At 37.6% G+C, this 12,585-nt stretch overlaps 2 protein-coding genes across 4 annotated transcripts in view; both read right to left on the reverse strand.

Moving 5' to 3' along the window:
- LOC139131926 (alpha-N-acetyl-neuraminyl-2,3-beta-galactosyl-1,3-N-acetyl-galactosaminide alpha-2,6-sialyltransferase-like) overlaps positions 1 to 1,466 on the reverse strand; it is a 6,087-nt gene extending 4,621 nt beyond the window's left edge. Inside the window, exon 1 of one of the 2 annotated variants that reach the window (XM_070698241.1) lies at positions 1,178 to 1,466. The gene's annotated coding sequence lies outside the window, so the exon portion shown is untranslated. The remainder of the gene's footprint in view (positions 1 to 1,177) is intronic. The other variant, XM_070698240.1, reaches the window with a different exon arrangement.
- Positions 1,467 to 3,840: 2,374 nt separating this feature from the next.
- LOC139131925 (alpha-N-acetylgalactosaminide alpha-2,6-sialyltransferase 5-like) lies at positions 3,841 to 11,420 on the reverse strand. 2 transcript variants are annotated; one of them, XM_070698239.1, is made up of 6 exons: positions 10,959 to 11,354; positions 8,866 to 9,346; positions 8,643 to 8,728; positions 7,002 to 7,405; positions 6,398 to 6,508; positions 3,841 to 5,635 (listed from the first exon to the last, which is right to left on the reverse strand). In XM_070698239.1, the coding sequence occupies exons 3-6, from the start codon at positions 8,661 to 8,663 to the stop codon at positions 5,269 to 5,271; spliced, it is 903 nt and encodes a 300-aa protein (XP_070554340.1). In that variant the 5' UTR covers positions 8,664 to 8,728; positions 8,866 to 9,346; positions 10,959 to 11,354; the 3' UTR covers positions 3,841 to 5,268. The 2 variants fall into 2 exon arrangements, with proteins under 2 accessions (XP_070554340.1, XP_070554339.1); XM_070698238.1 differs by lacking the exon at positions 8,643 to 8,728 and having other exon boundaries at positions 10,959 to 11,420.
- Positions 11,421 to 12,585: the final 1,165 nt, after the last annotated feature.

The following is a 12,585-nucleotide window of genomic DNA, read 5'->3' on the forward strand; positions in this document are numbered from 1 at the left end:
ACGGGCTAATTAATAGGTCACGACAACAAAAGCATATGGTAACGAGTAAAGGACAAGAGAAAGTGATAGCAACACATTTAGCATCATAAAAACTTATAGAATTATCAAAATGCTAAAGGAAAACGTCTGAAGTCGTCGTCATTACATGTTTCTTGCAATCACTGACTTGAAAGTGTACTGCTGAGCACGGGTTTTGTGACATCGTCACAAAAATAACCTGGTATACCAAACATTGAAATGAACTACGGTTACAACTGCAATTTTGTCAACATCATAACCGAATCCGGTAAATATCACCAGGTGCGACCAAAGAAGCTGTTCGTGCTAAATGGTGTTCGTGCGCAGTTTTTAGGTGGGCGGGCAATTTTTAGAATAATCGCTGGTCGGGGAGGAAAATTCCATCATAGTATTATTGTGAGCAGTGAGGAAATTTCAGTTTTTACATTAGGGTGGGAGAAAATTTCTGGTTGTGAGTACTGGAAAACAGATGGAGGGGATTGCTGTTGTTGACAGAATTTCAGGGAAGATTAAGCACCTAAGAGAGAGGAGCAATGTTCCAAGATTTAAATGATAAGTATATTGCCTGCACAGTTTTGTGTTTTTCTTGGTAGAGGGCAGTGTTGTGGCTAGCGGGGAGCGGGCAGACCATAGATACTGGTTGGGGGAGGGGACAAAGGACGTTATAATTCAGTGGGATTACATGTTTTTCGCATATGCTGGTGGGGTAGCTACGCACAGCTTTACTCCCCCCTAATTATCAGGTCAAGGCCAAAAGTATGTAAATCAGTATATCAGATTAAGAAACGTTTTGTGATGATTTTGTGAAATTGACTGAATTTACCATATCACCGCTTGTCCTAACCTGAGTCACGGAACATGTTCGTTGCCAAACGACAGGGGGCCTCCTTCCGAATACACCCGGCAAATTAAATTTGACAAGACGGTGCTGTACCTGTTTGGCTACAACACGTTTTCATGATCTTTACATTCAACCAAGCAACCCGGTCGATTCCAGTCGGTCGTTGTGATCTTATCGTATCAGTATACAAAGAATGGTTAACAAGAAATTTGCCCAGACACTTACACATGAAGACATTGGTAGTAGATATGCAATTAAAGTTATGAACTACAAACTACTGTAAATGAGGTACAAAGCTATTTATCAACAATGACTCACCGGAGATATTTGCCAACGCCTAGAGAATAAAATTGTCGTGCAAAGCCGATAACATCATGGCGCTTGTCCAAAGCGTACGGTTAACTCTTACTCAATCGTAGTGTTTTGGAAATTTAGAGCACAATGTAATTGCAGGAATAATGAATGACTTTTCACAAATTGTGCGAATGGACCGTGACGGGAAGGAAACGGAAACAGTCTTCATCGCAAAGATATGCAATGTCTTGATATTTTGAACTTTGTCCTTAGGGTACCAGCATGCTGCGTGGCCCGCTACCAATACTGAACTAAAGAGTTAATCGTCAACTAGTTCGGTACATATTAACAAAAGTTGAAATAGTAATGGTAAACAACAGGTGGCTGGCATCATGCGCCCTCAAACGACCGGCCTGGCATCAAACGTGAAAGTTATACGCCATGACGAAACAATCTTTTATTCTTGTTTTGTATTTTCATTTAGTCACAAGCGGAACGTCACACAATGTAAGGCACTTGTGACCTATTATCTGGCTGGTGTCAAGTTGCACAGAGTGGTACGTATCTGTGCAAATAGTCATCCCAAAATAAATTTGACATACATAATGATCGCACAAAAGTCCAACTATCAATATTTTGCAGCAACAGCCGGAGGCATTATTCCGATTGTGCGTAGCATCATTATTCGCAGAAATAGTTCTCTGTGTTGTGCAGCTTCAAATTCACTTCATGAAAATTAATATTTCGAGAAAAATACTTTGATATGATAAGGAAACGTTTATCGAATTAACTTTGTCACCATAATAGAGCCTGCACAGAACTATTCCTCCTTTTTTTTATTTTTACTTCCCTTGCTTTGTTTTGTTTTGTTTTTGCTATTTTACTCACGTCAATGTTACCAATAAATTGATGAAATTGAATGATTAGACATCGCATTGACAACATACTTTTCCTGTCTATGGTTACTGCAAGTATAATTTAAATGTACAACCATGCACTGGGTATTGTTTCAAACAAAACACAAAAAAAATTATCTTTGTGATGAAGGAACAGAACACTGTCATTGATTTAGAACACAGAAAAATTGAAGTGCGGGCTCATTGAAGGCTGATTTTTGGACAGTTTTCGAAAAACGGCTAAAACTAGCCATATTAGCAATCATCACAAGGAACAATTAGTTGTATCTAGTTCTCTCAGACAGTAAATTTTATAATCTTCGACTCAAACCAGGAAAAACTGTAAGTTTCATCAAGATGCAAATCATATCAATTTTTATGAAGAGCATGAATTTCTTCATTCAGATCAAAATTCACTCTATGTCAGGTTGAAAGCAAATCGATTTCATTCTCTTCAGGTTCATTGAAACTTGAGAAACTATTTGTGTTGTCGGCATGATAGTATACGTAAGTCAGTGACTTCCAATCGCCTCCGCGTGAACACCGATGACGTTATGTTTCGAGCTGACCACGGAACTGATAAAAATCAGTTACAATGACATGACGTCATATGGTCACGGTCATCACAGACAAATTGACGGTTGTTATTTATAACACGATTGGAAATAATTTTGGAGAATTGGTTCTTCATATTGTTCAAATTTCTCAAAAATGTTATAGGTGAATGTAGCAATATTACAAATTACTCGTAAAAATAAGTGTTTAACTTAAAAAGAAAAGCATGAGCTTACATTTTCAGATGAAACGTATATTACTTCGCTATCCAATCATTCCAAATTACTTCCAATCGCGTGTAATGCAGTTGTTATTTCCGTGAGCATATATGATTTTAATCAAGTTGGGACATGAAAAAGAGGATCAATTGGCATACTCGATTAATTTGATCGTGGTGCAACGTAAGGGCCAACATGTTGAATTCTACCTCGGATCCTCAAACGTTTTGGCTAATATTTAACAACAGAGTGTCGACCGACCTTAATTTATGGCTAGTTTGACCATTCTACAGAGTCTAGCTTCATTTATTGAACAGAATCGAAGTAAATGGACTGTTACAGTTTTTCGAACAATATCCATCCATTGGCACCTTGGCGAGATTTTTTCATAAACTCCATTTTCAAAAATAATATTATCTGGTCTGCAGCTTGCATGAGCCAATTTCGAAGCCTTTGATACAAACACATTTTTTTGCCTTCTCTTGTTTGTGAACATTGAGTCAACACAGGCTTGAGCGGCCATTTTGAATTTGAATTATCGCTAAAGTTCAGGTGTTTTGTTTCAGAGCTGTAATCATTAACTTTGCATGATAACCTTAGATTTTTATTAACGATTATGGAGGGGGTGTTTCAAAGTTTCCTGTCATATTATCTTAAAGGGACAAAGTTGCTATTTTTGTTTCATGTGAGGAGTTATTTATGTTGTTCCGCTCACTGAAACTTGTTGAATTACCAATCACCACAGCTCTACTCAGGCCTTGCATATACACTTAACATGTAAATATGTTTACCGTATAGAATGTGTATGCCAAAAATTTTTTCATGGAAGCATTAGTGAACAGAGATCTGATGACTTATATTCAGCATGTTTCTGTGAGCTGAAACAATATGAACAGCTGCTACCAACAAGTTTGAAAAGATACAGACTTTGTTCCTTTAACAAATGCAACTCATTTCGCTGAAGTGTAGCGTGTAACAATTTAATTTAAGCACTTTACAATAAGAGTCGTAAAGTTGATTATTATGATGCATTTTGACATTTTTGTACTTTTATTAGCATACAATAATATTTCACGGTACTCCTTGTGATCTGTAAAATTAATGTATTCCATTCACACTCTGTCACGTGACGTGACGACAATATCAATAGATATAACGCTACAATATGTGTAAACCAGTACAAGTGTATCGTAAACACATACAATTTATGTCCATCATTACACATTTTGGAATATTCTCTCATGATGACGCAACGAACTGAAAAGTGAAGGCTATCTGTTCGTGTAATAAAGTTTCCATCACATCGGAAAAGTCCGACTGTCTTTTATTTAGAGGCTGGCCATGTTCAGTGTGTTGAAGGGTCAAACAGTTGAAAATGAGAAACAAACTTCCCTTAGGTTCTGTTCGCTTACGCATGTCACAAATTAAACACAATGAATTGATTGTCAAGGAAAAACGACTTGTGATAATTTGCAACGTAAACTATTTTTAAGGTTAGCCCGATGTTCCTGTAATCCAAGAAAAACCATGTAGTTGAACGAAAATCGACTCACTGACGCCGTACGCCTGTCCGTTGAATGAGTAACTTATTCACAGCACAAGGGCAAAAAAGTGGCCATTTAAATATGAGAAAGAATAAACAATACTTATGTTAAATCTTGTTTCGCGTACGAGCTTTTTATTCCTTATTCTCTTCTTTCTTGCCCTCCCGGGCTTGCCCTACGATTCCTCGGGTTTGTGCATTGAATCTTGACGGCTCAGTGTTAGCATAATGTATGCAGTATATGCCCTCTCTTGGTGACCGTTTGACACTCTATACAATAGCCTTATAGCCCATAAACACATCAGTAGGGTTGTCAAGGCAGAAATCCTGAAAGCGCTGATGACAGGTGGCGTTTATCGATATCACATACCACAGTCCCTCCACCCACTTATACCCACTGATTCAAAAGTAGAGAAGAAACGATCACGAGCAAACGTGCATAGTGTGAAACCTTTAGAGCTATCAATGTTTTCTGTTTCAAATTACCACGAGTTCCGTTTATTTGTACGTTATTCATTTATAACCAAATACAATAAACCTTATCAACAACTTGCATGCTCCACAATTGCTAAGAGCGCTGTAAACGCTTCCCGGTGCCTCAACGGATGACGTTAACGTTCACATAAGGGATACAGTTCGTGTGATGAGAGAAAAAATTCAGAAAACACGGAATTGTTAAGAACTGTTTCATGGCCATTCCATCCAATCTCACCGTGGTTACTTCAGAACGAAAATAAAGCATGTCTGTTTTCATCACAGACAAATAGAGAAACAGTTTCTCCATTTGTCTGTGTTTTCATGTAAATAAAGTTATATGTAACACATGCATTACTTTCTTTGAAAAAAAGAACATTCTCCTCAGAAAAGAATCTCGACATCGTGAGATTTAGTTTTAGTTGAAAATTAAACTTTTTCAGGCCGAAATCGGTTGTTTCTAAGCTCTTCAATCGTACGTGGAAACCTTACGTTTTGCTCTCGAACATTTCCAAAGTTTGCCGGTAGAGGGCCCCTCTTGACCCCGTATCTAGGATTCGGGATGCTTTGCGTTTTCTTAATCAGAAATGGCGTCCTTTGATCATCTTTTGATATATCCCATTCAGGATAATGAAATGTTAAGTTGAAATAACGAGCCCATTTCTTAAAAACGTATTTCTCGGTAAAAAACCTGTGACCCTCTTTCAGACCTATCTCGTGCTTTCTGTAAAACATGCACTCATAACCGTTGTCCATGGAATAATAATGGAAAGGTATGTCAAGTCTTGCGGTCGTTCTGTTGAAAAATCAGAAAATGAAAGGTGAATTTGAGAGCATGCACTTGCAATGAAGGCGACCTGTACTGGATTCAAAGTCATTCGGACTTTTTGTGTTTCTGAATATATATTCGACTTCTCAGTATGACGTCACCAATTGTTGTGAAGTACTTTTCAAGTAAAGTGACGGGAATCAGAAAGTATCAAACTAAAATAACAAGACACATAATAGGCTGAATAATCGAGATTTACCAGTCCTGTACGTCAAGCTTGCCTTCTTTTGCTCCCCTACGTCTACACGTCGACAGAGCCTTCCTCTTTCTAGTTCTCGAGCTAAGATTCGCAATAGCTTCTGTAAAACATTGACTATGCTTGGCTCTACTACGCGATGAAAGGTTACAACTTTAGATCAAAGCAAATGATCAACTTGACAATAAGTCGGGGGGGGGGATCGAAAGCATCTTGAATTGAACAGCTTGTATTTTTGGTGCTCAGTATTCTTAAAATAATTCTCTCAATGAAATAATCACAGTCTGCTTCATAACTCGTAAATCTAATATCGGATATATTTGCCGTATTGGAAGCTGCACTTGATTTTTCGAAAAGGCACATTGGCTGCTAGAATTTGCATCGAATTATTATGATTAATCATGTTAATGTCACTTATATGTGAGGTGACGCGTGTACTAGTTGGATGATGAGTGGTAAAGGGTTTATAATTCAGACAAATCTAATACAACATGAAATAGCCTCGTTACTGGGGGATATAAAGATTAACTTACTTTTCACAGTGGTTAGCTTCGACCATTCCATAAACCTTGACTCTGTTACATCTCTTCAATGCAAGGACGATAGAAAACCAACCGGTTGATAGCCACGATTTGGATGAATCCCTACAAACATTCAACAAAAAAAAATTAAAGGTCTATGATTCAATGGTGTGCACGGAGAATCTCAAAATTTGCATCTCAGTGCATAAACTAGGGAAATGACCGATTTCAAACTTTAGGGACCAAATTTGGAAAGTGTTATTCCGATGGAGATCAAAATTAGGCAGCATAAATAGTCAACTCATTAAAAAGATTGGATTATTCTTGTTGAAATTCGTGGATCGAGGAATCGCAAGGACAATTTCGATTATATCGAGTTTGGTGTGACAACTGTGGTTTATTTGTGCGCTTGCGCACATGTTAATATCACATTTCAAATGGAGATTAGAGCTTGATTATGTAAACTTGGTAAGTTTTAACGTTTTGATTTGGTGGATTTTAGTCTTCACGATAAGTGGAAATTTAAAATGTCAACGATAAATCCTCCTGATAAAATAACTATTTTGTACTTCTCAGTTATCGTAAAACATCGTTCCGCCAGGAAGTATATAAATACCTATTTTTGCCCGTTTCCATGGCAAAAAGTTCATCATGAAACTTCATTTCTCTGTCCGTGGTGATGTACATATCCAACCCGGTATGATTTTTCTTAAGGAATTTAGCTTCTCCTTTGACAACACTACGGATCTGCGGGGTGTTGCCGCTCCAAATCAACAGCTTTTCAGGTAACTTTTCCCTCTCGAATATTTTATTGGCTTTGAAGATACCGTACATTAAGTTGGGAAATCCTGCAAATCTTAAAGACGTTCGAGTGCCGACATCGACTTCGTAGCCTTTGGTCGGAGCAATGTTCATTCGAATCACGCAGTTGGCGCTGTCGATTTCAGCTCCTGCTTTGCTGCCGAGTAAATGTCCTGACGCTGACACCACTGCGCAGACGTCACAGTGAAAGTCCATCGGCTGGAGCGAAATGGATGCAGAAATAAGTCACTGTCTATAAACAATTGATATTTTTGACAATTTTGTTGCAAATTACACATGATGATCACAATGTCAACACATTGGAAGACAGTGCTCTGAGCAAATTCACATTTTTACTCAGACAATAATTCTCGATGACTTTGAATGCTCTGGACAAGCCAGAGTCGCAATCATGTCCAATGTCGGGAAGTGAGCAGATGAAAGTGACTATCCGATAAAAATCGGAAATAGTCGTGAAATGTCAGATTAAGATTCTGATTGCGATGGTATTCTGGGATCCTCCTTTTCCCTAAATTTCGTCCGATCCCAGCATGATTTCACGATCCAGTATTGGAAGTTGACTGTCGGGGTCAATACGATACATTAAAAATGTTACAACAATGTGATGCGGCTTCTTGGAAGTACACGCCTCGACACTGAAAGTTTTTAACTGTTGCTAAGGCTTTATTCAAGGAAAATTTACACCATTTTCTTTCATAATGAAAAATAAAAATACATGGTCAATGTCCAAGTTTTTGGAAAGGAGACACAAATTATCTAAAAGTTACTGATATCTGAAATTCATATGGGAAGTAATCGATATTTCAAAAGGGGAAGAAACAACAGCAAAACAGCTAAGTATTGTAAAAAAATTGAGTGCCCGAATATCTATGCCAAAAGCGCATTCTACCTTCCAGGAGAAAAAAGCTACACAACATTGCATCGCGTGACTGAAAAGAGAGGCACAACGAGCGACGGAAATTCATAAAATACTAGAAGTCCATGGAAAGCATAACAAGGGTCTTTGTGGCTCAAAACTGAGATTTCTGAGTAAACTTACTTTTCTACTAAAACTAACTACAGGGCGACAATTCTTAAACAAAATGAATGTAAATCATAAAACAAAGAATCTAGGAGCTACATTTGCATCTCCTGATTGGATTTTACATCTGATTTTTTGCATAAAGAGTGTGCTCATTGAAACCCAAATTCCTGACGGAGAGTTACACCTTTCTCGTTCTCACAAAATTTGGATTCCTCAATGTAGAAGTCGCTTTTTAGTAATGACATTGGCCACATGGTGCCGCTCACGCGGCTTGGGAGGGACAAAAACCGCAGACTGTAGTCTAGTCCGTGTGTATGTGAGTGTGAAATGTGACAACAAGGTAACCGGATTACCAAGTAATCAAGTGTTTTAATCAAAATTAATTTAATAATGATAAAATAAATGATGTACCTTAACTAAAGTCTTTTCCATGAATGTTTCATTTTATGCGGACATGTCCTGGTGGTTCCGGTTGGAATTATAATTGAAAACAACATCTGAAAGACATTGCAAATCTATGTATAACTTTACTTATGCTCATGCTTATTGGACATAACATACACTACAAAAAAGCCATGCCTGTATGATGAACAATGTCGGAGCCCTATAGCGTTCCATCGCATAACCTACTTACCTTAGTTTCGTCAAACATGTTTACGTAACCATCAGGGTCACGCTTAAACATAGATTCTGTCAAACGTCTCTCGTATTCGTCTTTGGTTTTATTCACGATTAACAGCTTTCCTTCCGATATTACATCACGTACTTTCTTCGGGCTCTCCGAGGTGGACCCACTATGCAAAAGTTGAACGCCAGATTCGATATGACGCATGTTTTCACTGCACATGAGCAATACCATACTGTCAGTCGATGCGTCTTTTGTCTTCGGGGCACAAAACATGTCCTTGCCGTTGATCGACAAACGGATAACCTTGACATCGTCTGTGATATGGATTTTATCATTTCGGTAAAGTGAGAGACAATAGAATATGAAACACAACTGAACAGCTGCCAAGGTGAGTATAAATATAAACTGCTGCTTCCACTTCATGACGATGAGCCGAATTCTTAAAACGTCTTGGATAAACCCTCCTTTGTCGCCTTGGTCTTTCAAACTGACAACACAAGAAAAGGATAAACAGTCAGGTCGTAACGATATAATTAAGATAATGAAAAGGTCGAAACCAATCATAAGTTTGTTTTCTTTGTGACAATTTGAAAAACAACATTAGCTAAGCTTCTAACATCATGATCATCAGTCATTGTAATGGCAAAACACTCGACAGAGGTTATGAATATCGACTACCTATTAACTCCCATTCTATTAATGCAAATTTATAAGGAATCATATTTAAAATAGCTGTAACATTTTTCTGACATTTTTGTTATTTAGGTTTACTCTGTAAATTAAATACATTTCGTGTTCTTTACCCCAAATAATGTTGAAGTACAAAACATAAGCTTGGCAAACACAACACAATGTACAGTGACAAATTGGTTCTGTTGCTCACTGTCAGTAACACTACTTGGGTTGAGTAGCCGTATCAAAATTGACTGTAATTTTAAAAAGCACGCGCCTCGGGGACAGATATTCGGACTATCAAACATTTTCAATTATTTTCTGATCTACCACTTGTGGGGTTCATTTTAAAGCCCTTTGTGTAAGAAAACTTTTCATCGGCTTAGTTTTTGGAAAATTTATTTTTTTCTCTCCATAGAGTTAACACAGAGATCATGGCGGCCATTTTGAATTTCAAATATCGGTAAATCTTGAGTAACTTGTTTCTCTAGTATCAAAATTTGCACGGTGACCCTACATTTTTATTAATGGTTTTGAAAGAGAATTATCGAAATGTTCCTTGGGGAAAGTTTGAGCAAAAGTTGAAGTCTTTCACTTTCGAGGCACATAATACCTTCATATTCTGTCATACAAGCTACATTTACAAACTCAAAACCGTGACTTAACATTTTGACATAATTTCGGGAGAGAACAAGCTATGTTATACAGGAAGAATACAACACACTGGAAAATATATTACATGACAGTTGAAAAGATCATAGACTCCAAAAAGGGCCTACGATGAGGCTTGCAAATTTAAATGAGTGTTTCCGGTTTCTTGGACTGATTAAAACGTTCAAATGTTTTGCGAGCCTTATTGAGTTGCCGGGCTTTGAAAATATTGTTGAATATTTTTGTTCAAGAACGTCTGAATTCTGTTGTTGTGGAAAACAAGTTGTCATTTATCAGGAAATAAATAATCACCTTTTCAGTGTGTCACCTACAAAAAGTTTGAACAAAATAAAAAAAAACATACACGAAACTTCTTCAAAATGAAGGTTAGAGCTTTAAGACTTGAACGAGGTGTTAGAAACGATAATACGTTTTCTTTTCCCTTGGCCAAACCATAGCTCATAGCAACACTGATATCGTGTGAACCCTGCCCCTACACCCATCTGTTTTGCAAGGCAATGAAGCATGCCAAAGTATTAAAGTTAAACGAACTTTCATGTAGACATCTGTTGACATGCAAGTAGGAACTTCAAAAGCGTCAAAATCTGACGTTATTACCAGTGAAAGTATTTGTGCTTTAGGAGCTATAATTGTGAGTTATTTCTTCACTTGGGCTGCCTCTGCTTCAACAAGGGTTTCGACTGCCTGCCTCTCAAACTCAAGCACCTAAACTGACCTTTGTCACTTCGTCAAGTGAAAAATAAGCTGCAACTTACCTTATGCTGCAAAAACTCTCGCCGTGAAGGACATGTCGGTGGCAAGACACTCATTCAACATTGTCAATATAAAGCATGTCTGAAAGGAGACCCTGTTCCACAAAACACGTCAGAGCTGACAGACACACCAGCTGGAGCAGGAGTTCAACTCGACAGTGCTATGTCGCTCTTAGGGCTGCTTCGTGTCAGGCCGTATGTTTACAGAGATCTATATCTGCCTCGATCTACATTTGACACGCATTTAGCACATAAGATAAGGATTTATCGTAACAATATAGACATACTACCATTATGACACTATTAAACAAGTGAATGTTCCCTTTTAAAGAGTTCCCCTTACAGCATTAATGTCGAAGGGTGATCCGAACCCACCGGAAGTCAATGCTAAGAGAGGTTTATACTAGGGAAACATCAGGTCATGTCGTCAGGGTTGGTTTAGTTTGCTATTAAGTATTAAGTAACTAATAATTCTGACTGCCGCTACTCGACTCGGCTTTTGAATTTGTCGTGACAAAAGTGAAAGCTATCGTACCTTAAATTTTTGAAAAGAATGTGTACAGAATTTCGTCTCTGTAAAAGAAAGGAGTCTTTCATTCTATGTCGATTCTATAGTTTTCATGTCACAGGTTCAGAATTTAAAAGAAATGGACGAACGGTAAACGAATTGAGTGCAACAAACAGTGAATATGCCGGTGAGGGCGCTCTTGCTTGGAATCTGTGGGCTTCGCTTCCTTTATTTGCCGTGGGATTTTGTCTGCTACTAGGAATTCACCGAGTTAACCAATAATTGACATTAGCATGCGCCTGTATTTTAGGTCGTAAGAAATACACGTCTCCTGAGTCAACCACCCTCTTTACAAGGGAAACAGTGTGTTCATGTTAACCGAACATACTCTCCAAGTTGTTATTACATGTCTACACCACTATTTCTATAAAGTTGGTGATAGCATTTCTCTGAAAGATGTCAGGGTAGTTCATTATCTTTATCGAAGTTTCAAATTAAATCAAAATTGCTGAAAGTAAAAAAAATATCAGACGATTATTATCAGACCTCAAAATATCTTTCCATTCTCTCCTGGTTTTCTCTGAATTCTACCCTCTGAAGGGGTATGGGCTGCCACTGCATTAGGGAAACCATTCATCTGTGAAACATTTAACAAGTAAATTCAAATATTTCCTGCAATTTTCAAAAATTGATAATATTACAAAGGAAATAGAACATAGAATGTCACAGTTGAAAACATTCACCCCTATGCATTACATTGGACTACTCTGTGCAGTTTATGTGAATATTTCAGATATGCACAGTATCCGCGGTTGTTGCTTTTCTGCATGGGACTGCGACTTACTGTTTGGGCAAACATTTAATCGCAGTGTAAATTTTATCTTGTTCAAAATTGCATATAAAGTCCTAGCGGGTAGTTAAAAAAACGTGTATACACACACCTAAATTAGTATATTCTCACAAACTTATTTTAACTTTAAAGTAAAATCAGAAAAATAATGCTAAAAGATACAGCTTGTGGGGCTTTAATGTTATTTTATTCTTGTTCACAGCACCTTAAGTCTTCCACTTACAGACAAGTTATGATCCGTAAAGAAACTGAATAATATTCATACCGAGAGA

The sequence above is a fragment of the Ptychodera flava genome, chromosome 4, assembly GCF_041260155.1.
Source record: "Ptychodera flava strain L36383 chromosome 4, AS_Pfla_20210202, whole genome shotgun sequence".
NCBI lineage: Eukaryota > Metazoa > Hemichordata > Enteropneusta > Ptychoderidae > Ptychodera > Ptychodera flava.